This window comes from Neoarius graeffei, chromosome 4 (genome assembly GCF_027579695.1).
Source record: "Neoarius graeffei isolate fNeoGra1 chromosome 4, fNeoGra1.pri, whole genome shotgun sequence".
Taxonomy (NCBI): Eukaryota; Metazoa; Chordata; class Actinopteri; order Siluriformes; family Ariidae; genus Neoarius; species Neoarius graeffei.
In genome coordinates, this window is record NC_083572.1 from 70,774,914 (window position 1) to 70,802,233 (window position 27,320).

General features: G+C 40.4%; 1 protein-coding gene across 12 annotated transcripts in view; it reads left to right on the forward strand.

The window, feature by feature from the left end:
• The window catches only part of LOC132885195 (sodium- and chloride-dependent GABA transporter 2-like), a 289,130-nt gene that overhangs the window by 187,692 nt on the left and 74,118 nt on the right, over positions 1-27,320 (forward strand). For 11 of the 12 annotated variants that reach the window (XR_009654557.1, XR_009654558.1, XM_060919569.1 and 8 more), the window contains 3 exons: positions 911-1,013; positions 17,669-17,769; positions 18,276-18,446. Coding sequence is in view for 10 of the 12 variants with exons in the window: in XM_060919569.1 (XP_060775552.1) it covers positions 911-1,013; positions 17,669-17,769; positions 18,276-18,446 (375 nt within the window). In the remaining 2 variants the exon portion in view is untranslated. Of the gene's footprint in view, positions 1-910; positions 1,014-17,668; positions 17,770-18,275; positions 18,447-22,015; positions 22,171-27,320 lie in introns of those variants that run through there. The other variant, XM_060919565.1, reaches the window with a different exon arrangement.

A 27,320-nucleotide genomic window follows, 5' to 3' on the forward strand; every position in this document is an offset into this window, starting at 1 on the left:
GTCATTTGTTGCCATTTTGAGTTCAAGTGTCATGTCCATAATGCTGGAATTGCTCTGTTATTCCTCCTTGACCTCGACTCTAAGTCTTCACATTTACTTTGTAGTAATTCCGACTGAGCCTTGAGGTGTGCCACTTCACACTGCAGTGAAACGATATCATCTGTACATGTTGACAGACTCTTCTCCATCTTGCCAGTGGTATTTTTCAGTGTGGCTAACTCTGTAGCAACCGAGTTCTGATAAGATTGCAGTTCGGACCTTACAATAGTAATGTCGGCTCTGAAACCTTCCATTTCCTTTTCCAGCACTCTTCTAATCTCCGACTTAATTATGTCTCCAATATCTTCACGAAGCAACATAAGCAACTCCTGCCTGAAAGCTTGAGTGGTTAGCGCCATGGTCTTGTCAACTGGGGTTGGCTGATCACTTTGATCCGGGGATGATCCAGGACCGCTAGGCCTCGTGGTCAATGAAGTTGAATTATGGGTTTTTGTAGACTTGCCAGCCATTCTTTTTACGTAAGCAGATATGTAGAAGTATGATAAAATGTAAAAAGTGAAATAAAAGAAGTACGCTTTGTCGAAAGGTGCCTTTTTAAAAAACTTTAAAATGAAAGCTCTGCGGAGCCTGGTTGGATGCGTCTACTCCATAGCTTGCTTGCTAGCACCCCCCCCCCCCCCCCCCCCAAATGTAGACATTTTATAAAAGCATTAGTATTGTATTTTAAGTAAATATAAATAGAATATTGCAGTGACATTAGTTTAACATGAAAGTGAATGGTAGCATTTCTTTTTTGCCAATAACTTTAAGACAGTTTCCATAATTGTTGAATAGTTAAGAACTTTTCAAAAAGCATATCTTTTGCCATTTATTCCTTTCACACATTCTGACTGTTGGTTTTGTTCTCCAGGGTGGCTTGTATATTTTCCAGTTGTTTGACTACTATTCCTGCAGTGGGATGACAATTCTCTTATTTGCCATTCTGCAATCAGTGTGCATAGGGTGGGTGTATGGTGAGTATGCCACATAACAATTAGTTTTGAACCCTTTGTGAAAGGAATCCTTATAAAACTATTGTAAAGCATACTTGCCAACTCTGCCGATTTACACGGTTGTCTACTGCTTTTAGTTCTAAAAACTACCGCATGACAAAATAATCAGTGAACACTGTTGGATTCGCTCTTCTGATCTCGCTTCAGCTGTTTTCAGCACAGGAGACACAAGTAGACAGTGTCAAATAGTCATTAAATGAAGTCAAGAGCCAATGGAACTGTGCGATAATGATGTTGAATCTAAATTGTATCGCTCTATTGCACCATTCCACTGGTTCTCGTTATGGTTCTAGCCAATCAGCAATGAGCTCACATGTTATAACAAATTGTGCCAGTATGTGTAAAAACCAAACACCCTTTGGTGATGAACAATGAAAACTCCGAAGGGAGAAAAAAAGATTTGCTATGACAAGAAGTTCAAGGTAACTTGATCGTCGGATCATCCGTGCATCAAAGCATCAAGGCAAGGTGAGAAGCATGCATTTTGTGAAGTATGTCAGTCCGATTTCTCGATCAATTTTCTTCAGATATGGCACTCAGAATGCAGGTGAATGCACCATTTTACACCTTTTTTTCTAAAAAATTTATTCTCTGGGGAGTTGGCAAGTATGGTAAAGATTTCTCCACTACCTATTGCGATTGCTTGGTTTGAACTAAACTTAAGCACAAATAGCACAAATCATGACTAAACATAATATAGCAACTATACTTGTGTGTTTATTTCAGCTTTGCTGATCTTATGATGCCATGCAGTAAGCCAGAATATAGCAAGATAAAATCAGGGATATGTAAAAAGTAGGGCTGTCAAACGATTAAGATTTTTAATTGCGATTAATCTCATAAAATTATATAGTTAATCGCGATTAATCGCAAAAAAATCTTTAAAGATCTGTTTAAATTGTACTCAAATACATTTCTACATCAGAGCAAACATTTGAATATATGCTCTGATGCTCCATGTAAATTATAAGGCTCATCTTCTCTGATAGACAATATATAGGCCAAAATTTGCCAAATGCACAAATTTGGCATTCGGGTTTTGATATTAGATCTAGGCATGCAGCCTTTTCTTTCCAATGTAGCCTATTAGACATCTGTTGGGCATACTGTAGGCTATGTGCAAAATACGATTTGGAGAAATAACAGACTGTATTTTTTTTTTCTCAACTGTAATGGCTGCAAGCTACACTTCGAAGAGCAAAGAGGAAGTAGTTTGACTCCTGCAAGTTCATTCAAGTGAAGCAGTAGGCTATTTGGAAATCGCTAGGCTACCTACAATCTACAGGTGGAGAAAAGGGAATGTGCGCATTCCCGATCGTAGCCCATCAGATATCAACACATTTCACCCGGTAAAGTGAAAGTAAACGGAACTCGCACCGCATCGCATATGCAGACTACAATTTAACTGACCATGTTGCGCGTTTATTTGACAAGTTGTAGAGCTACGTTTTACCACAAAGTTAATGTTATAACTAGCTTTATTTTGCATGCTAGTCACCCACGAAAATCTGCACTGTTCCTTACCAAGATGAGCCCAATTCACTGTACCCTCCAATAACGCCGTCATTTTTTTTTAATCGCGATTAAATTAAATTGCGTTAACTTCGACAGCCCTAGTAAAAAGCATCTCTGGTGTCAATGCTTATTCGAGTTCACCCTAAATTAGTTTTACTCTATTACCATTCTGTCTTCCAGACATATTTGTAGTCTGTTAGTTTAACTAGTTACCAGGTTAACTTTTAAGAGTCACCATGTAACTATATGTTTTTATATTTACTTAAGTAGAAGTGCAGATGCTTGTGTAAAGAAATACTGTGGTAAAAGTACGGATTAAACTTCTTTACTCAAGTAAAAGTACAGAAGTATAGGCTCTGAAATGTACTCAAAGTAAAAATTAAAAAGTAGCCCCTTGAAGGACATTTCTACCGGCTCTTTCTGTGCAAAGCTAACTGAATCTCAGATAATATAATTTATTCTATGCACATTCACTGGATATGAGCAATCACACTCTCTGATTGGCTACTCTACTACTAGGCTATCAGCTCATATACTATGAGTAGAGAAAAACAAAATGGTGGAGCATGTTGCTGAACCAACCGATGGCAAAATAACAACTCTACTTGAAAACAAACCCCCAAAATATAAGAAAGCAACAAAATATGGAATGAAAGTATTTGATGTTAAGAACGTATCTTTTTTTTTTTTCAAGAGTTGTTGTTGTTATTATTATAGCATTTCTCACAAATTGCTACTGTCATTTCACTGGTTTGTTTACATTCTAAGCAGACATTATTTTGACGTTTTGTATAAAGTTTTTATTTATTGAATTTGCAAAAAATAAAAATGCTCTGTTTCTCACAATCCAGTGAATGTGGATATAATAAGTTACTCCACTCATCATACAACCCTGATTCCAAAAAAGTTGGGACAAAGTACACATTATAAATAAAAACGGAATGCAGTAATTTACAAATCTCAAAAACTGATATTGTATTCACAATAGAACATGGACAACATATCAAATGTCGAAAGTGAGACATTTTGAAATTTCATGCCAAATATTGGCTCATTTGAAATTTTATGACAGCAACCCCAGATAGCAGAGGGTTGTTGATTCGACGTGGAATCATCGGCATGTTCTTCGACCTATATGCCGTCGAATCACCGACGTTGATTCAACACCGCTTTGCTCATACGAGTTTCCGTTGAAACGACGTTGAAAAGTGGCTGGTGGTCGACAGAGAATAGACCCCCTTTCACCCTTTATTCAACTACGTATTTCAGTCGATTTATAGTTGAATTTTCGGCGATGATTCATCCAACTTTACTTCCTGTTTTATGTACAACAGGAAGGCTACAAATTAAGCAAAACAGGCTAAATTAAACTAGCTAACAATAAAGCATCGGGGCTCTTGCCTAGGATGAACACACACATGCATACTTCAACCATGAAAGTGAAACTTAATTTATATATCAATGTGCGTAGGCTACGACCTGTTTAATGTACAACAGGATATAAAAATGCATGCAACAATGCACCTCTCCTAATGTTTGTCAAGCTATCTAATGAGGCATAACTTTTAACATTTATAAGGAACAGAACACACTTGAACAAGTTCTTAGAAACATTTTATGATTTATTTATAATTGTGGCCTATTCCTCCTGCGGCGCAGACCTGTACATGGAAACAGAAAAACATAACCAAAATTAATTTGATGCAGCATTGATAAAGAAAGTCAGCAGTAGGCTATGGGTTTCTAAATGCCACCCTACCTCATTATTTGGACATGGGGAAAAACTATATTTAAAATCCAAAGAGGGATGGAGGGAGGAAAATTCAAACAAAAGAAAGAAATGAAATATAGAGTAGAGAATATTTGATAAAATTAAGGATGTTTTATTCAGTAAACATTTAAAAAAATGTTCTACAACACTCTAGCCTAGTGACTTACCAGTAACAAAATAGACTTGAAGTATTCAGATCCGCTCTGCATAAAGCAGCTAAATCCTCTCTCTGTCTCCTGGCAGAAAGCTCCTTGGTTTGCTTGTGTCTCAATCACAGCTGGTATTCTGTAGAAAGACTTCTTTTCACCTTTCCCATCAGCTTTGTTAGAACCCTAACACAGCACAAAAGTTTACCATTGTAGGTTTTTGATGAACCAAGTGCCACGTGGGTTCACATACCGCGCGCTGCCGTTATTTCCCCCTAATCACGAGTTTGTTGGTCTTCCAATGTGGCGCAGGGTTTGTTTACTTCCGGTTTCGGGTGACGTCAGTGAAAGGGGTCTAATGGGGGCATTACCGCCACCCACTGGATTGGGGTGTAAAGCAGTCTGAACAAAACGTGTAAACATAAACATAGGAGAAATGAACCCGTTTTTCTAACTCGTCCTCACTTAGTCTACTTTTCTTTTTTGATTAGTCTGGATTTGATATTGTAAATTTAAATGTGAATCAATTAATATTCATCGGACATGAACAAATGAATAAATCTTGAGTAATCTTGAGGCGTGTGTCCGGGGCGCGGTGTCGCGGGGGGGGATCGAACGAACCCTCCGATCCCCCCTGGCTACGGGCCAGTTGCTCATCCTACCAATGTTGAAAACTGGCCGGCAAAAGTGACGATGGTTCAACGTCGTATATTCAACCTTCTCTGACGGTCGACAGATCAACCTTTACCCACGTTGATTCAACAGTGATAAATCGACCCTCTCAGACGGCGGAGAAATCGACGTTTCACGGCGCCGTTTCAACGTTGATTTTCTGACGTACGACGGAAACCGACCATTCTGACCAAAACTCTACGTCGTTTCAACGACCCTCTGCTATCGGGGACACATCTCAAAAAAGTTGGGCCGGGGCAATAAGAGGCTGGAAAAGTTAAAGGTACAAAAAAGGAACAGCTGGAGGACCAAATTGCAACTCATTAGGTCAATTGGCAATAGGTCCCCAGATAGCAGAGGGTCGTTGATTCGACGTGGAATCATCGGCATGTTCTTCGACCTATACGCCGTCGAATCACCGTCGATCACCGACGTTGATTCAACACCGCTTTGCTCATACGAGTTTCCGTTGAAACGACGTTGAAAAGTGGCTGGTGGCCGACAGAGAATAGACCCCCTTTCACCCTTTATTCAACTACGTATTTCGGTCGATTTATAGTTGAATTTTCGGCGATGATTCATCCAACTTTACTTCCTGTTTTATGTACAACAGGAAGGCTACAAATTAAGCAAAACAGGCTAAATTAAACTAGCTAACAATAAAGCATCGGGGCTCTTGCCTAGGATGAACACACGCATACTTCAACCATGAAAGTGAAACTTAATTTATATCAATGTGCGTAGGCTACGTCCTGTTTAATGTACAACAGGATATAAAAATGCATGCAACAATGCACCTCTAATGTTTGTCAAGCTATCTAATGAGGCATAACTTTTAACATTTATAAGGAACAGAACACACTTGAACAAGTTCTTAGAAACATTTTATGATTTATTTATAATTGTGGCCTATTCCTCCTGCGGCGCAGACCTGTACATGGAAACAGAAAAACATAACCAAAATTAATTTGATGCAGCATTGATAAAGAAAGTCAGCAGTAGGCTATGGGTTTCTAAATGCCACCCTACCTCATTATTTGGACATGGGGAAAAACTATATTTAAAATCCAAAGAGGGATGGAGGAAGGAAAATTAAAACAAAAGAAAGAAATGAAATATAGAGTAGAGAATATTTGATAAAATTAAGGATGTTTTTATTCAGTAAACATTTAAAAAAATGTTCTACAACAGTCTAGCCTAGTGACTTACCAGTAACAAAATAGACTTGAAGTATTCAGATCCGCTCTGCATAAAGCAGCTAAATCCTCTCTCTGTCTCCTGGCAGAAAGCTCCTTGGTTTGCTTGTGTCTCAATCACAGCTGGTATTCTGTAGAAAGACTTCTTTTCACCTTTCCCATCAGCTTTGTTAGAACCCTAACACAGCACAAAAGTTTACCATTGTAGGTTTATGATGAACCAAGTGCCTCGTGGGTTCACATACCGCGCGCTGCCTTTATTTCCCCCAAATCACGAGTCTGTTGGTCTTCCAATGTGGCGCAGGGTTTGTTTACTTCCGGTTTCGGGTGACGTCAGTGAAAGGGGTCTAATGGGGGCATTACCGCCACCCACTGGATTGGGGTGTAAAGCAGTCTGAACAAAACGTGTAAACATAAACATAGGAGAAATGAACCCGTTTTTCTAACTCGTCCTCACTTAGTCTACTTTTCTTTTTTGATTAGTCTGGATTTGATATTGTAAATTTAAATGTGAATCAATGTATATTCATCGGACATGAACAAATGAATAAATCTTGAGTAATCTTGAGGCGTGTGTGTCCGGGGCGCGGTGTCGCGGGGGGGGGATCGAACGAACCCTCCAATCCCCCCTGGCTACGGGCCAGTTGCTCATCCTACCAATGTTGAAAACTGGCCGGCAAAAGTGACGATGGTTCAACGTCGTATATTCAACCTTCTCTGACGGTCGACAGATCAACCTTTACCCACGTTGATTCAACGGTGATAAATCGACCCTCTCAGACGGCGGAGAAATCGACGTTTCATGGCGCCGTTTCAACGTTGATTTTCTGACGTACGACGGAAACCGACCATTCTGACCAAAACTCTACGTCGTTTCAACGACCCTCTGCTATCGGGGTCATTAACACGACTGGGTATAAAAAGAGCTAGTCTGACTAACGCGACTTCAGAGCTCTGCGAGTATTTGGTCTGGCAAAGATATTAAGCTCAACCGTTTCCCAAAGGCGTGGTTGACCCGCCTCCCTGAAATGCCTCAGTTTGCTACTGGTCGAAGCCAGAAAAGGCTGTGACGAAGCTTAAACCAATCACATCACTCTTTCCTCTGACGTATGTGACGCAACGGAAACTGCTTGAGTAACAGGAAGAAGATAAATACCTCCAGGGCTGCTCTTTGCTCCGTTTTCAATGAGAACTTCCCATTGAATGCTTTCAATACAGCATCTACTGCTGTGTCAAAGGCTTGCTGCTGCTCCATGTTCGTAATGTTTCTAGTGAATGAAGCGCTTCCGGCATAGATTCTGTAAACAATCTATGGCTTCCAGTCACAGTTCTACTACGTCACTGCCTTGAACACGCCTCTACCCAGGGCCGTTGGAGATGCTCAAAGTTGATTGGCTCCCGATTTTTCGGGAGCTTGGAAGAGCTGGAGATAGCTTGCCTTGCCAGACTAAGCTCGCAACAGGCCCTCGTGTTGCGTCACACTTAGGATGGGTGGGTCCAGGCTAAAAAAGAGCATCTTGGAGTGGCAGCGGCTCTCAGAAGTAAAGATGGGAAGAGGATCACCAATCCCCCTAATTCTGTGCCGACAAATAGTGGAGCAATATCAGAAAGGAGTTTGACGGTGTAAAATTGCAAAGAGTTTGAACATATCATCTACAGTGCATAATATCATCAAAAGATTCAGAGAATCTGGAAGAATGTCTGTGCGTAAGGGTCAAGGCTGGAAAACCATACTGGGTGCCCGTGATCTTCGGGCCGTTAGACGGCACTGCGTCACATACAGGCATGCTTCTGTATTGGAAATCACAAAATGGGCTCAGGAATATTTCCAGAGAACATTATGTGAACACAATTCACCGTGCCATCCGCCATTGCCAGCTAAAACTCTATAGTTCAAAGAAGCAGCCGTATCTAAACATCATCCAGAAGCACAGACATCTTCTCTGGGCCAAGGCTCATTTAAAATGGACTGTGGCAAAGTGGAAAACTATTCTGTGGTCAGACGAATGAAAATTTGAAGTTCTTTATAGAAATCAGGGATGCCGTGTCATTCGGACTAAAGAGGAGAAAGATGACCCAAGTTGTTATCAGCGCTCAGTTCAGAAGCCTGCATCTCTGATGGTATGGGGTTGTATTAGTGCGTGTGGCATGGGCAGCTAAAACATCTGAAAAGACATCAATGCTGAAAGGTATATCCAGGTTCTAGAGCAACATATGCTCCCATCCAGATGACGTCTCTTTCAGGGAAGACCTTACATTTTCCAACATGACAATGCCAAACCACACACTGCATCAATTACAGCATGGCTGCGTAGAAGAAGGGTCCGGGTACTGAACTGGCCAGCCTGCAGTCCAGATCTTTCACCCATAGAAAACATTTGGCGCATCATAAAACGGAAGATGCGACAAAAAAGACCCAAGACAGTTGAGCAACTAGAATCCTACATTAGACAAGAATGGGTTAACATTCCTATCCCTAAACTTGAGCAACTTGTCTCCTCAGTCCCCAGACGTTTACAGACTGTTGTAAAGAGAAAAGGGGATGTCTCACAGTGGTAAACATGGCCTTGTCCCAACTTTTTTGAGATGTTGTCATGAAATTTAAAATCACCTAATTTTTCTCTTTAAATGATAAATTTTCTCAGTTTAAACATTTGATATGTCATCTATGTTCTATTCTGAATAAAATATGGAATTTTGAAACTTCCACATCATTGCATTCCGTTTTTATTTACAATTTGTACTTTGTCCCAACTTTTTTGGAATTGGAGTTGTACATGTCTTATAGCCAACTTGGCAGTATGCGCCTTGTCGGCTATCAGTTCATGTACAACTCGATTTCATGAAATAACTGTTATATATTTGTAGGTCAGTATGTGGTTCGGAAGAAGGCAAACCCACCATTTCTTAAATTATTTATTAAATAATACCGTATATATGATGCTCCACTGCAAATATTTTAACTGCCAAGTACTCTGTGACAAATACTCCACTTGCATGTGCAGTCAACTGACTAGCAGCTAGCTATGTACAGCTTGCTGACTGACAACCCAGCTGTATATAATGGTAACTTACAACCCCGATTCCAAAAAAGTTGGGACAAAGTACAAATTGTAAATAAAAATGGAATGCAATAATTTACAAATCTCAAAAACTGATATTGTATTCACAATAGAACATAGACAACATATCAAATGTCAAAAGTGAGCCATTTTGAAATTTCATGCCAAATATTGGCTCATTTGAAATTTCATGACAGCAACACATCTCAAAAAAGCTGGGACGGGGCAATAAGAGGCTGGAAAAGTTAAAGGTACAAAAAAGGAACTGCTGGAGGACCAAATTGCAACTCATTAGGTCAACTGGCAATAGGTCATTAACATGACTGGGTATAAAAAGAGCATCTTGGAGTGGCAGCGGCTCTCAGAAGTAAAGCTGGGAAGAGGATCACCAATCCCCCTAATTCTGCGCCGACAAATAGTGGAGCAATATCAGAAAGGAGTTCGACAGTGTAAAATTGCAAAAAGTTTGAACATATCATCATCTACAGTGCATAATATCATCAAAAGATTCAGAGAATCTGGAAGAATCTCTGTGCATAAGGGTCAAGGCCGGAAAACCATACTGGGTGCCCGTGATCTTCGGGCCCTTAGACGGCACTGCATCACATACAGGCATGCTTCTGTATTGGAAATCACAAAATGGGCTCAGGAATATTTCCAGAGAACATTATCTGTGAACACAATTCACCGTGCCATCCGCCGTTGCCAGCTAAAACTCTATAGTTCAAAGAAGAAGCTGTATCTAAACATGATCCAGAAGCGCAGACGTCTTCTCTGGGCCAAGGCTCATTTAAAATGGACTGTGGCAAAGTGGAAAACTGTTCTGGGGTCAGACGAATCAAAATTTGAAGTTCTTGATGGAAATCAGGGATGCCGTGTCATTCGGACTAAAGAGGAGAAGGACGACCCAAGTTGTTATCAGCGCTCAGTTCAGAAGCCTGCATCTCTGATGGTAAGGGGTTGCATTAGTGCGTGTGGCATGGGCAGCTTACACATCTGGAAAGACACCATCAATGCTGAAAGGTATATCCAGGTTCTAGAGCAACATATGCTCCCATCCAGACGACGTCTCTTTCAGGGAAGACCTTGCATTTTCCAACATGACAATGCCAAACCACATACTGCATCAATTACAGCATCATGGCTGCGTAGAAGAAGGGCCCGGGTACTGAACTGGCCAGCCTGCAGTCCAGATCTTTCACCCATAGAAAACATTTGGCGCATCATAAAACGGAAGATACGACAAAAAAGACCTAAGACAGTTGAGCAACTAGAATCCTACATTAGACAAGAATGGGTTAACATTCCTATCCCTAAACTTGAGCAATTTGTCTCCTCAGTCCCCAGACGTTTACAGACTGTTGTAAAGAGAAAAGGGGATGTCTCACAGTGGTAAACATGGCCTTGTCCCAACTTTTTTGAGATGTGTTGTTGTCATGAAATTTAAAATCACCTAATTTTTCTCTTTAAATGATAAATTTTCTCAGTTTAAACATTTGATATGTCATCTATGTTCTATTCTGAATAAAATATGGAATTTTGAAACTTCCACATCATTGCATTCCGTTTTTATTTACAATTTGTACTTTGTCCCAACTTTTTTGGAATTGGGGTTGTATATCTATCCCTGTCTTACTAGCTGTTTCTTACATGCTTGTGAATAACTTGTCAGTAGAGTTTGAAGAGCGTACAGTACCAGTCAAAAGTTTGGACGCATCTACTCATTCATAGGTTTTTCTGTATTTTGACTATTTTCTGCATTATAGAACAATACTGAAGACCTCAAAACTATTGAAATAACGTATGGAACATGTATAGACCATATTGCACAGTTGCGCGAAGATGTTTATCTTTGAGTGGTTAATATATTCGCAAGTGAAAATATTTTCAACATGAGAAGATAAACTTAATATCTTCACACCACCATGTAATGTTCTTTATACTATATGGACACATACGCAAAAAAACAAAAGCACAAGTGATTTTATTATACAGACACATTCATAAACAAAAAGTACACAAATTTATCAAAACAAATCCTCGATTTCCTCACAAGTGACATGTAGAGAAATATGTCCTGGTTTTGATTCTTCATGCCCTGGGCATAGCTCATATGAAAAATGAGTGGTATATTTCCCAGTAAAATACTCGTGTTCAGATAATGTATGGAATTATTATACATACAGACCATTTTCCATGGAATAAAAACATGTATTCTATTTCCTTCTAGCGGGTTTATTGATGGCATGCAATATTGTGAGCATATCGCTTGTCCTACATGTATTATGCCACTCTACCCAATGGAGAATGAACGTGTTACAGTATTGCACATTGTCAAGACAACACGATGTCACACATCAGAGCGCATGTGAATATCCAATGATAAAACTTTTCTGCTGCGCATGCAGAGAATCATTTCTTTGTCTGCCGGGAAAGAGAGGCGACGAGGCTAATCCAGTGCTACTACTAGGATTAGCTATGCTATAATTAAGCAGTAAATAAATCAACTGAAACCAAAGATGCGTTGAACACCTGAAAGGCTACCAAAAGTTCATTATATATTTTTCATGCATATTTAAAAGAGAAAAACATACCAGTGGACATTGAAAAACTGGAAAAGAGGCATGTCAGAGATGTAAAACTTCCGCACTAGCAAGTGACTGTGACAATTTGTAAACAAACATGGCCGCGAGGCAGGCCTGGAATTTCGTCATTTTAGGGGCAAGGCCACTTGGCCTTTTGTACTGTCAATTTTTTGAGGGCACGAAGGCCAAAAGCCAGGGCACCAAGGCCATAAAATAAAACAATGATTTTAAGTTCATGTCTATAATGAATTTAATTTAATGACACTTCTGAGGGGGCAGCACGGTGGTGTAGTGGTTAGCGCTGTTGCCTCACAGCAAGAAAGTCCGGGTTCGAGCCCCGTGGCCGGCGAGGGCCTTTCTGTGCAGAGTTTGCATGTTCTCCCCGTGTCCGCGTGGGTTTCCTCCGGGTGCTCCGGTTTCCCCCACAGTCCAAAGACATGCAGGTTAGGTTAACTGGTGACTCTAAAATGACCATGAGTGTGAATGGTTGTCTGTGTCAGTCCTGTGATGACCTGCCGACTTTTCCAGGGTGTACCCCGCCTTTCGCCCATAGTCAGCTGGGATAGGCTCCAGCTTGCCTGCGACCCTGTAGAACAGGATAAAGCAGCTAGAGATAATGAGATGAGACATCTAAACTTACCAATCCATCACTCACTTCAAAAATTGTAAAACTTATTAAACCTATATCCTCCCATAATTTTTGTTCAGTTGACACAGAATGTGCAAGAGCATCTTCAGACTGTATTACTATACAGATTTTTGATTCATCAAAATTGAGCCTGGAGTACATCAAAATGTTTGACTGTAAATGGAACATGTACTAGCATGCAGGCTACTGATTAACCCATTAGAGCCCAGACCGATTTCTCAATCAAGGAAAATTCTTGAGGAAATAAAATGAACTAAATAGACGACAAAGAAAACATTTCTGACCTTTTATTTTTTAAAATAGCACTTTCATGTCTCAAGATCTGAAATATTAAATTGCAAATTTGCAGAACACTGCAACACTATTACACTGTTAACCCGAAAGTTCATTCTATGCAAACAGTTTGAGTAAATACCACTTTTAAAGATTAGTTTTATTGCATTACTTAAACAGTATGAGTATATGAAGAGTATATGAGACAGTCATTGGGTGTACTCATTTCTGTAATTTAGACAAACTTAAACTATCATGTTTTACCTCAGGCCACAGTGCTCCCCTGTTGTGATTGGCTCAAAACTCAAGACAAGTCTGTGCTTGTCCGTTGACAGCTACAGAGGAAGTTGCTCCATCTTCTAATTTACACAGAGCAATTTAAGGTCTTTGCACTTTGCATGCTCCTTGAACAATATGCCTGCATTTTTCTGTTTTTTTTTTAAATATTTTTGGGGGCTTTTTTCACCTTTATTGGATAGGACAGTGTAGAGACAGGAAATGAGCAGGAGAGAGACGGGGAGGGATCGGGAAATGACCTCAGGTCGGAATCGAACCCAGATCCCCGGATTTATGGTATGGCGCCTTATCCATCTCTTGCGATGGTGATCTCATCAAGATGACAGCAGTTACACTTTGGTTAAACAGCAAAAAGAAACATTCAATACTAGTAACAAAACAATGCTAACTGCGTAGATTAAAAAAGTGGCTATGAACAGACAACAGCACATATCATGTACCATATTACGGCAGGAACAAGCAGTAGTAACATCCATGACCTTACGCTTAAAGCTCGACAAAGGAAAAACTTGACAGCAAGCTAATTAGCATTTGTTACCGGCTACAGTCGGTACTCTGCACGTTAAAAGTGGGTCAGTGTTGTAACGACATAACGTTACTGTACAAGCAATGCTTATTTAACAATAACAAACTTAAGCCCTATATGTTGAAATTCCTATCTTATTTGTTCGTTAATTTATCACAGTCTTACCTCAGTCAACTTCTTCCCTCCTTCTGTGAAAATTCAACGTCTCAGACGCGGACACAAGTGGGCGGGGGATGCGTTTGATTAAATCTCCTGGTTGGCTGGTGATAGATTGGTGTCATTATAGCACGTTCCAGTTCAGCATAAAATCTTCAGACAGGGTAACCCTAACCCTGTCCTACGTAGTAGGAGAAAAAAAGCATGTAACAATGAATAGCAAATGATTAAACGCCTTCCTTGTCAGTTGCTTTTGTATATTCAGGCATGCCATGTTCTTCAGGTATTCATGAAATTGAAGGTTTGTCATACACTACTATCAGGTGTGATGTGATTTACTCCTGACAATACATTTCCTGCCCCCCCCCCCCTTTTTGAGAGGCAGTTTTTTTTTTTTTCCAGTTGATTTTACACACTGCATAATGTGGTTCTAAACCCTGGGTTCATACTCCTTTGCAGTAGGGTTGTGCCATAAGACATTTATACATCATAATGATATTACTTGCAGGTTAATGCTGAAATTTGATGAACAGGATCACGAAAAAATTGCCTTCTTGGAGATTAAATAGCTGCACAAACAGTTCAATGCTGTGTCACCAATTAATGTACTTCAACCCTTAAGTGCATAGGTATTTCAATGTTAGTGATCACAAAACAAGTCGATCTACAAATCAAGTGTAAAAACATCAAACCATTTTACTCACAAAAAAATGACAAATGTACTTTATTCTATTTAGATCCTCTGCCTGTCATATATCTAATATTTTATAAAGTACAGGTAGTTCAAGTAGTTCATAACTACTTACACACAGATATATTTTATCAAGCACTGGACCAAATCGAACACATTTTTAGCCTCACTCTACAGAATTATGTTTACAATTGGTTGTTATTCTTTCAGTCGCTTGTCTATCAGTGATTTTCACTATTTGGCATTTCAGCATGATGAAAACGATTTTGCAGGGTATGTGGGCCTGGCTCTAAAAAAAAAAACTTTTCAAACCAAAAAAAAAATTTAAAACTTTTTCCAGAGTAAAATAATTTCCAAGGACCTTGTACACAGTGCAAAATTGATATTACAATAGGTGAAATATGTATTTCCATATGATCTATGTATTATTTTATTTGTGCCATTAGAGCTTTTTATTCATTAACTGTTCAATCATTTGAAACACTGTAACTGTATATCATTAACAGCAGTAACTGGTTTTAAAATTGCAGTTAAATTTAGTTATTATTTACACTTGTTTTTAAGTTACTGAATTTTAGATTAACCCCTTTCATTTTGTGTGTCCAGTCATAAGATTATAACTATGATGACAAAAATAATACCAGTTGATCTGACAAGTAATCTTAGCCAGTGTCATGTGATTTTAAAACAGCAAGACAGTCAGGGACCCCTTTGATATATAATCGCAGACCCCTGGGGTCCTCAGACTCCACTTTTACCCCTTTTCCACCAAATCAGTTCCAGGGCTGGTTCGGGGCCAATGCTGGTTGTAGGTGCAATCAGTTAATTATTGAAATTAAGTGATCAATCTCATTAAATCAGTCTCATTAAATTTGAAGGTCAATAATTAAAATGAATCAATCCCATTGAATCGTTTACTTTGACTCATTTGAATTGAATCATACCATAGAACCAGTCTCATTTGAAGTGAATCATTCAGTGAATCATTTAGTGAATCGTTCAATGAATCATTTAGTGAATCGTTCAATGAATCATACCATTTAATCCTGGTGCTTAATAATAAATTACCAAACAGCTAAATTATGGTATATTTCCAAATTATTACGATCACTTACCATATTACATAACTTATATGCACCTTTTTGAATTCTTTGAGAGATTGGGGACTTCAGATATTGTTCACCAACAAGATGAATACACACAGCTTTGATAATAAATGGATTTATTATAACAAAGATAAAAATGGATAATCAATATATACAAATATGATATGGTGTGTGTGTGTATGGCCTAGCTTGTTGCTAGCTAAAACAAAGGAATGTTATCTAAATAGAACAAAGGATTAGCTCTGTTGCTAATGTGTGCTTGTGTGTGTGTGGGAAGGACTTGACCATGTGTTTAGCCTCGTGTAGCTAACTACACGTGGTGGAGGCCTAGATTAGCCTTGTGTTGCTAGTGTGTGTTTGTGAAAGGCCCTATGGCCTGAACAAAAAGCTAGCTTGTGGATTTCTAGCCGAGGTGTGGTTTATCAGGCCTGATGGCCTGCTGAGCACATGGTAGGCCTTGATTAGCTTTGTGTTGCTAAGCAGACAAAGGGAAGCTGTAGCTAACCCACTAGCTCATAACCATACTGAATCCACTGAAATCTTGATGAGATCAAGATGTATAATAATGAAATTAAAATGTTAGTAAGAATAAGAGAGAGAAGCATGCACAGCCTGTCTATTAAAACAGTTGAGATTAAAACAAAAACAGAACAATTCAACACGCTGTGTGTTTAACAGTGTAACAGATAAACCTGGGTTTAAATTCACACTATTTCAATAAAGCAAATTCCTAAGATGATCTTAATTATTATGCCCATATATATCTTACTCAATATCTTGCCTCTAGCAAAGTTCTGAGAAGATGTTCGCCGTTGCAAAGCTTCGCTGTTCATGAAGCACGTGAGCCGCTCGTGTAGAAAGCGCAGAGAGCTTCCTGGTCCAGCGGATCACTTGGGTCGTTTCTGTGAAGGCAGAGGATTCTTGGTCCGAACTTCAGCGTTCGTGAGGAAAAGTCTCTGATCAGAATAATATGCACAGGGCTTTAATCAGGAGGAATCTGGTTGCTCCTAATTATAAATTAAAACTGCGTTTGAGCTGCAGTCGTGACGTCACTTCTAAAATGAATAAACCGGTTGTAACTCAGGCTGAGTTTAAAGATCGCGCTATTCTGGACTTTTACCTTGGCCAGTGGTTAAGCACAGACGCGCTGGGTGGTGAATCTTGCAAGAAGGAAGTGTTTCGGGTTTGAGAGCATCTCTTTTGTGCGTCTAGATTCCTTGGAATCCGGACACGAGAGACAAAGAGCAGAGCTTCCGCCTGGACTTATGCGCGCATGGCGGACTGACGTAGATGATCCCGCCCACGCGTGACGTAGGTCACGCGGAAGAGGACTGGGAATTGTAGTTCTTAGAGACAAAATGGCGGCATGATACCTACATGGTGCTGGTTCACAACTCGTTCAACTTGCGAGCCAGCTGAGAACCAGTTTGCTTTTCCATAGCTGATGGTGCTAAGGAGAGCCACGTCAGTTACGTTGCTGTATACGTCAGTTACGTCGCGGTATACGTCAGTTACGTCACTGTGTTTGCATAAACCTTGGCACGAATGTCGAAGCAACAACACCACGGAGAAGAAGAAGCAGCAACAACGGATGACTTCGCGTTTGTACAGCTGCTGCTTCTCGGCACTTAAAAATGGCGAACTTTTGCGGTCTTGCGATTGTTGTTGGTCTTAACACCTCCCCCCCCCCCGGCTGACGTAAGCGGTTCTTTCCTCTGGCCCAGCAAAGAGCTGGTGCTAGCCTGGAACCGGTTTTTCTGGCCCCAGAGCCAGTTCTTTGTCAGTAGAAACAGAAAACCCAGTTCCAAACTAAGCACTGGCCCTGAACCAGCCCTGGAACTGCTTTGGTGGAAAAGGGGCATCTGAGAACCAGGGACCTACAGTATGGTAGGGTATATGTAGTCTGTTTGTTTGCTGTAGTTGTGAAGGACATGTTAAATAAGTTTTGAAAGTACTATTCATTTCTCATAGGTGCTGATCGTCTTTGTGATAATATTGAGAGCATGACTGGACATAAGCCAGTGTTCTTAATAAAGTATTGTTGGAAGTACCTCACCCCTCTATGCTGCACAGTGAGTATCTCATAACAGAATATGAGTTCTTTCTTTTTGATTACTTTAACAAAACTGACTCAACACATCTGCTAGTGAATATGTATTGTTTGTAATTCTGATAATCACTTAAGATAGTCTGAAAGTTACAAGACCTTTTAGTGCAGCTAGACATACTCACACTAGTAAACTACATGCTCTGTTAGTTTTATTAAACAATTCATAGCGGTTATTGCATAATATTGTTTTGCCTTTATTTTTTTAAAAGATTGCATTTGTGTTCAGTAGTGTTTGTAAAGATAATAAAATTGTACAAATTGACGGAGTGACCTATGCAATCTTAGTCTTTGGATTGTCCTGAAACTCCTAAAGGTGCAAGGTAGATCCCTACAAAGTTTCTCTCCAAGAAAGGTTTCCAAATTCAACCTGTTTTGGAACTCTTAACTGAACTTAAGGAACTTTTTTTCAAAAGCCTTTTTTTTCCTTTTTTTTAGGTCTTTTTTTTAAACGTATCTTTTTCCCTTTAGGGTACATTTATCTTCTCTCTGATCAAATTCACTCCTCTGAAGTTTAACAATGTTCTTGAATACCCCTGGTGGGGCTATGCTATTGGTTGGTGGTTCACACTCTCTTCAACTCTGTTGGTTCCTCTTTGGATGATCTATGCGCTGCTCATGTCTAGTGGCTCAATGAGACAGGTATGTATTATTCCAGACAGAATGCTGCATGATTTACCGACAAAAAAGTCTTTACTACCATTTTACATCAGGGTTTCCCCTAAAGCATCATAGCGTCGGGGCCCCGCTATGCTTCATTTATTGACTGATACACTTAGTGACATGCCGCTACCCATTATACTGCCGCCATGACACTTACAATTTAGGCCTACCAGGGATCGTGTTAACGTGGCAATCATGCATTTTTATGCACAAAAATGCCAAAAAATGTTCAGAATTTGCTCAGAACACATTCATAATTTTAATGCGTCCCAGGACGCAGGGCTCCTACTTGAATTTTTCCCAATTGCCTTCTTGGCAAATCTGTTAGATTATGTTGTTTAACAAACAAAGCAAAAGTGAAGAGAATGAAAAGATGACAGCATTATGGTCGCTTTTATGTGAAGTCATGGAAAATGCGGATATCTGGATGTGGGCTTTGGACGCAATATATTTTTATTAGACCTAATGCTTGACTAACAGCATGTTTGTTATGTACTGATAATGGAGACGAGGCTGCTTCTTCTTTTGGCTGCTCCCAGTTAGGGGTCGCCACAGCGGATCTTTCGTCTCCATTGCTCCCTCCTCTGCGTCCTTCTCTTCCACACCTGCCACTCTTGTGTCATCTCTCACCACATCCATGTATCTCCTCTTTGGCCTTCCTTGTTTTCGTGTACCTGACAGCTCCATCCTCAACATTCTCCTTCCAACATCTGCATCTCTTCTCAGGATGTGCCCATACCATCTCAGTCTCATCTCTCTTAGCTTAATTCCCAAGCTCTCCACATGTGCTGTCCCTCTGATGTGCTTGTTCCTTATCCTGTCACTCCCATTGCAAACCTTAACATCCTCAACTCTGGCCACCTCCAACTTTGCCTCCTGTCTCTTTAAGGGTACTGTCTCCAATCCATCCATCACAGCTGGTCTCACTACTGTCTTATACATCTTACCTTTCACTTTTGCTGAGGCTTTCCTATCACAAATGACTCCCGAAATCTTTCTCCAACTGCTCCATCCTGCCTGCACGCTCTTTTTCACCTCACTGTTGCAGCCCCCATTTTCCTGCACAGTTGACCCCAGGTACTTGAATTCACCAACTTGCTTTACGTCTACTCCTTGCATCTTCAGTATACTCTCATCCCCATTCTCATTGATACACATGTATTCAGTTTAGCTACTGTTCACCTTCATTTCTCTTTGCTCTGATGCATACCTCCATCTCTCCAGACCCAGCTCAACCTCCTTTCTACTTTCACCACATATCACAATATCATCCGCAAACATCATGTTCCATGGTGACTCTTGCCTTACTTCGTCTGTCAAGCTATCCATCACTATGGCAAACAAGAAAGGACTCAAAGCAGATCCTTGATGAAGTCCCACCTTCACCTTGAACCATTCAGTCGTTCCAACTGCACACCTCACTGCTGTTTCACTGTTCTCATACATGTCTTGCACCACTCTAATATACTTCTCATTCACTCCACACTTTCTCATACAATACCATAACTCATCTCTCGGCACTCTGTCGTATGCCTTCTCCAGGTCTACAAACATACAATGTAGCTTTCTCTGGCCTTCCCTGTACTTCTCCATTAACATTCTTAAAGCAAAAATTGCATCCGACGTGCTCTTCCTTGGCATAAACCCATACTGCTGTTCAGATTGCTACCTCTCTTCTCAATCTCGCCTCCAATACCCTTTCCCATAACTTCATGGTGTGGCTCATCAATTTTATCCCTCTGTAATTACTGCAGCTCTGTACATCTCCCTTATTCTTGTATATTGGGACTAGCACACTATTTCTCCATTCATTCGGCATTTTCTCATTCTCTAAGATCTTATTAAACTTATTAGGAACTCCACAGCCATCTCACCCAAACATCTCCAAGCCTCAATCAGGATACCATCTGGCCCGACTGTGTTCCCAGTCTTCATTCTTTTCATGGCTGCCCTCACCTCATCCTTACTAACCAACTCTACTTCCTGATTTGCTGTCTCCAATGAATCTGACCTTTTCTCTCTTGGATTCTCCTCATTTAATAAATCCTCAAAGTACTCTTTCCACCTTCTTAATACACTCTCTTTGTCAGTACATTTGCATCTTTCATCACTCTTACCTGCTGTACATCCCTCGCTCCCCTGTTTCTCTGCCTAGCTAGTCTGTACAGGTCTTTCTCTCCTTCTTTGGTCTCCAGTCTTTTGTACAACTCCTGGTATGCATCTGCTTTTGCCTTCGCTACCACTCTTTTTGCCTTCTGTCTCATTTCTCTGTATAATCGCCTGCTTTCCTCATCTTTCTGATTGATTGTCTCAATTCCTCTCTGCTAGCCTCTTCTCTTCTATAATTTCCTGCACTTCTTTGTTCCACCACCATGTTTCCTTGTCTTCCTTCCTCCTTCCCGATGACCACCCTAGCACCTTCCTTGCTGCCTCTCTTACTAGTATAGCAGTAGTATCCCAATCTTCTGGCAGACTTCCATTACCACTCAATGCTCGCCTCATTTCTTCCCTAAACTCCTTCTGATGTTCAACCTCTTTTAGTTTCCACCACTTAATCTTTGGCTCCACTATTTCATGCTTCCTCTTTTTCACTTTCAAGCTCATCCTGCACACGACCACTCGATGTTGTCTAACTACACTCTCCCCGCCATCACTTTACAGTCTCCAATCTCCTTCAGGTTACCCCTTTTGCAGAGTATGTAGTCCACCTGCCTAGATCTTCCTCCACTCTTAAATATCACCCTGTGCTGCTCTTTCTTCTCAAAGTATGTATTGCCAAATTCATCCTCTTTGAAAAATTAACCACCATTTACACCATATCTGCTCATCACGTCCTCATCTCCTCTGTTTCCCTCGCCAACATGTCCTTTGAAATCTCCTCCTGTCAGCATGCGCTCCTCCCTCGGTATACAGTACTTTCTACCACTTCATCCATCTTTTCCCAGAAAAACTTTCTCTTCATTCTCACATCCAACCTGTGGGGCATACGCACACACAACATTGATTTCCACTCCTTGAATCTCCAACTTCATGCCTATCACTCTACCTGACACCCTCTTCACATCAATCACACTGTTGACCAACTCTCCCCTCAAAACAATACCAACACCATTTCTCTTTCCATCGACTTCATAATAAAACAACTTGCATCCACCTCCAATGTTCTTGGCCTTGCTTCCCTTCCACCTTGTTTCCTGCACACACACAATGTCCAACTTCCTTCTTTCCATCATACCTGCTAACTCTCTCACTCTGCCAGTCAGTGTTCCCACATTCAGTGTTCCTACCCTCAATTCTAAGCTCCTTCCCTTCTATCTTTCACGCTCTCTCCAAACACGCCTTCCCCCTCTCTTTTTCCTTCTCCGTTTTGGTACAACAGTAGCATGATTTCCAATGGCACCCTGTTGTCCAACAGTACCAGAGGCGGCTGTTGTTAACCCGGGCCCAGACCGATCCGGTATGGTGTTTCTCTTTTCAATGTGCATATTAGATTTGGCACAGTTTTATGCCGGATGCCCTTCCTGACACAACCCTCTCCATTTATCCAGGCTTGGGACCAGCGCCAAGAGTACACTTATGCACCCCCCAGTGGCTGGATTTTATTAGACCTAATGCTTGGCTTGACTAACAGCATGTTTATGTACTGATAATGTAGATGAGGCTAAACACCATAAAATATGCAAGCTATAGGTGCTGGCTTGTTTATTACTGTTGTAAGTCCACGTTTGAACTTACCTTTGTCATAATAAGGTATTTTTCTTCATCAGTAATTTCCCATAATATTCTGGCATGAAACCTGCCTCAAAATATTGGTAGGCATTTGTACTTTTGTCTGCTTTTAGCATCTTCAGTGTATTTAGAAGTCCAAATACTAAATAGTTCAGGATGTCACGGTGTTCCAAATTTGGTAGCTGGTTTGCCGAACACTTCAAGTGGAATAAATGCATTTGTGGGTAAATTTAAGAACAAGCCTTTTATTTTTATTTTTGTCTAACGTACAGTGGTGCTTGAAAGTTTGTGAACCCTTTAGAATTTTCTATATTTCTGCATAAATATGACCTAAAACAACATCAGATTTCACACAAGTCCTAAAAGTAGATAAAGAGAACCCAGTTAAACAAATGAGACAAAAATATTATACTTGGTCATTTATTTATTGAGGAAAATGATCCAATATTACATATCTGTGAGTGGCAAAAGTATGTGAACCTCTAGGATTAGCAGTTAATTTGAAGGTGAAATTAGAGTCAGGTGTTTTCCATCAATGGGATGACAATCAGGTGAGAGTGGGCACCCTGTTTTATTTAAAGAACAGGGATCTATCAAAGTCTGATCTTCACAACACATGTTCGTGGAAGTGTATCATGGCATGAACAAAGGAGATTTCTGAGGACCTCAGAAAAAGCGTTGTTGATGCTCATCAGGCTGGAAAAGGTTACAAAACCATCTCTAAAGAGTTTGGACTCCACCAATCCACTGTCAGACAGATTGTGTACAAATGGAGAAGATTCAAGACCATTGTTACCCTCCCTAGGAGTGGTTGACCAACAAAGATCACTCCAAGAGCAAGGCGTGTAATAGTCGGCGAGGTCACAAAGGACCCCAGGGTAACTTCTAAGCAACTGAAGGCCTCTCTCACATTGGCTAATGTTAATATTTGTGAGTCCACCATCAGGAGAACACTGAACAACAATGATGTGCATGACAGGGTTGCAAGGAGAAAGCCAGTGCTCTCCAAAAAGAACATTGCTGCTCGTCTGCAGTTTGCTAAAGATCACGTGGACAAGCCAGAAGGCTATTGGAAAAATGTTTTGTGGACGGATGAGAACAAAATAGAACTTTTTGGTTTAAATGAGAAGCGTTATGTTTGGAGAAAGGAAAACACTGCATTCCAGCATAAGAACCTTATCTCATCTGTGAAACATGGTGGTGATAGTGTCATGGTTTGGGCCTGTTTTGCTGCATCTGGGCCAGGACGGCTTGCCATCATTGATGGAACAATGAATTCTGAATTATACCAGTGAATTGTAAAGGAAAACATCAGGACATCTGTCCATGACCTGAATATCAAGAGAAGGTGGGTCATGCAGCAAGACAACGACCCTAAGCACACAAGTCGCTCTCCTAAAGAATGGTTAAAGAAGAATAAAGTTAATGTTTTGGAATGGCCAAGTCAAAGTCCTGACCTTAATCCGATGGAAATGTTGTGGAAGGACCTGAAGCGAGCAGTTCATGTGAGGAAACCCACCAACATCCCAGAGTTGAAGCTGTTCTGTATGGAGGAATGGGCTAAAATTCCTCCAAGCCGGTGTGCAGGACTGATCAACAGTTACCGCAAACGTTTAGTTGCAGTTATTGCTGCACAAGGGGGTCACACCAGCTACTGAAACCAAAGGTTCACATACTTTTGCCACTCACAGGTATGTAATATTGGAACATTTTCCTCAATAAATAAATGACCAAGTATAATATTTTTGTCTCATTTGTTTAACTGGGTTCTCTTTATTTACTTTTAGGACTTGTGTGAAAATCTGATGTTTTAGGCAATATTTATGCAGAAATATAGAAAATTCTAAAGGGTTCACAAACTTTCAAGCACCACTGTAAACTCAAGCACAGCACAGTTACTCCTCTGCGCACGCGCACACACACACACACACACACACACACACACACACACACACACACACACCAATGGCGGCTGGTAGTCTTTCAAACAGGGGAGGCTGGTTGGTTACGATATTTCCAGATTTTAAAAGAAAAAACACATCAGTTTTGCCCATACTCTTGCCTCTGATCTGGCTGATTGTTGGCAGGGTCACAAACTGTGAAATACTCGTAACAGGTTCTTTTGGCCCATTAGCTTACTGTCCAATATACATGATGGTGGTGTTGGGGGGGTATATTTTAATATTTTATATTTTAAAATTGTGGCATGTTGTTTAAAAATTGATCATTATTGAAAGCAGCTCTTTGTCAGGAACCTCAACAGTAACAGCAGAGTGTTCTGGAATAGGCACAAGCACTGACCTTGGGGAGCCAAACATAGAGCTGGGTGCCACACATTTCATTCAGTGACACTTTCCCTATATTTTACTTATTTTGACTGAGAAATGTTTTGACAATTTTGATAACCCTTCACTTTTAATCCAGGTCTGTAGTGTGAAATGTTCTCGGCTGTGTTTTTGTTTCAAAATTTTTTCCAAATTGTAGCTGTGTTTAATTCATATCCAGAAAAATATATATTCCAATATAATATACTCAGCATAAACATTTTAAATAGATTCTATATTCTTGGTCCATCCATTACCTATTACTAAAGTAGCCTATTTACTGTTGTTGATGTGGGTCACTTGCTGTTAGCCAATTCACTTTCTCGTACCAGGAGAGCTGAAAGGAACGAGTATTATTCCCTACCTTTTTCACCAAGTCAATTTGAGGCGTTGGTCTACCCTGCTCTTTAATTTTAATTTTTTCCTCGAAAGGAAGACTGGCAAATGGCTTCGCCAAAATTAAATCAGCAATGCTTGGCATCCGTGCGCAGCTTTCTTGCTAGCTGACTAGCCCCCTCAAGTTCAAGTTCAGTCACTCAAATAAACGAAATTTCTGGAACTAAGATAGCAAACTTGACAACACTATATTTGCACTTTATTTACAATGAAAATATATACAAACTAAAAAAGCTGGTAGAAACCGTATGTAATGAATGAAATCGAAATGTAAGCTGATCTCTTACAATACACCACAGCACTTGCGAATCAGCATGGGACTGAACTGAAATTCACCGCTGCCTGTCTATATTTGAAACGAGCTGTCAATCAAAGAAAATATCCGGCCGCTTTCACAAATCACCAGTCTCCTCGCGGAAACTGCCATGTCCCTCCCACTGTGAGGCTGGGAGTCCGTGGGGCAGGCATTTTCGCAGTATTTGTCCAATAATTGTCTTGCATTTTGAGATTGAAAAGCGCATAGCTCCCAAATGCCATTGAAGTCCACTGAGGCTGGGCTGCATTGCACTGTCATGAGGGGGAAAAACTCACGCGCACATTGGGCGAACTGGGGAAAGTTATAACGGAATGATTTCGCACTGTTGTTGGGTTGAGCGCATATATTTCTATGATTCTGGATCTGAAATAGCAATGTTTATAAGGTCGGCTATAACATAAGCCTAGCGCAATTCATCCTACACGATGTTCGTCATTTTTAGAGGAGGCTGAGCCTCCCTCATTGTCTTAGAGCAATCGCCCATGACACACACAGAGAGAGAGAGAGAGAGAGTGTGCAGAATGAATGAATGAATAAATAAATAAATACATTTGTGGGTAAATTATATGGATCTGTGATACCTGCATGCTTCAGCTTTTGAATGTAACATGATCTGCTGGTATAAAATACATTTTTAATCATTTCAGAGAGACTGCACTGACCACAGTCATCTTGATTTTCATTATTAACTGTTGCAGCTGTTTCTTTGTTTTCCCGGCAGTATGGCGGAAGCTGCGTGATAAGCAAATGTCTGTGACATCAGTGAAAGTCCTCTATATCCTGTTCCAGGATAAACACTCGGAAAGAATGACCAAAAAACATTTAAATCCATGGATTGTCAGTGGAAAAAAAATGACAAGATCGTGACTGCACACTGTGACTGTATGGCTCTCTCTCTTTATTTATTTATGAATGAACAAATGAATGACCCACAAAAAATGCCAGGGGCCCTAATTTGGCCAGTCATGTGGGTCCCAGGATCCAGAATGGAAAATCCTAGCACCATCCCTACCTACAGTCTAAAGCTAGAATCAACATCCATGTGCTTTGTAGCCTTTGAGCAGGTAATCAATACAGTCCATACAAGCCCATGGCCCTGAACTTGACCCAAGTTCACAGCTCATGTCAGAGAAGGGTATTCCACGCTGATTGGCTGAGTGTGTGCAGTATACCGTGTTGACTGGATGAGTGATGTGCAATTAATATTCATAGGTAACTTATGCAAAAATGGTGGAGCCTTCTAGCCTGGTATGAGTGAGTAAAACACAGACAGGTTGTAGCTTAATTATGGAGTTTTTCACAAAGAAAACTGCGTAAAACAACTCCAACAGTGGCAGACCATAGTTGTCAGACTGAGACAGCCAGTTTGCTGCATGTTGCTGACCGTCTGACAGTGAGAGTCTTTAGTCAGCTGCACTATTGCCAAAATTTAATGATCAGTATTTTGAACAACTTGTGCCATGTTGCATCACCATTCACTTGGTTTGATGTGAAATAAACTGCAGTCTCCTTTAGAACAGTACACTGCTTGTGAGATGCAGGTGGGTATTGTATTGGCTTTGGGGGATTTTTTTGTTTTGTTTTGTTTTTAGGATGGGAATTCAGTAAAATTTATAAGTAAAATATAGCATTTTCCCCAACATGTTGAACTGGTAAAAATCAGCTCTAGATGTCACCAGATGCCACAAAATAAACCCTTATATTTCAAAATTTTCTGGGGAAGCATGCCCCGGACCAAGCTCACACCTTGCTGTGGTTGGGGGGCACTACTCTTTCCAGTTTTTCTAGGGGAAACCCTGTGCACACACAGTATTATGTAATCTTGCTATCTGTTATCACCCGAATGAGGATGGGTTCCCTTTTGAGTCTGGTTCCTTTCAAGGTTTCTTCCTTGTGTTGTCTGGGGGAGTTTTCCTTGCCACCGTCACCATAGGCTTGCTCATTGAGGATAAATTAGGGATAAAATTAGTTCATGTTTAAAGTCTTTAATTTCTGTAAAGCTGCTTTGCGACAATATGTTGTTAAAAATGCTATACGAGTGGCTTGACTATAGAATTTCTAGGCATCACCTTAGACAGCAACCAGATG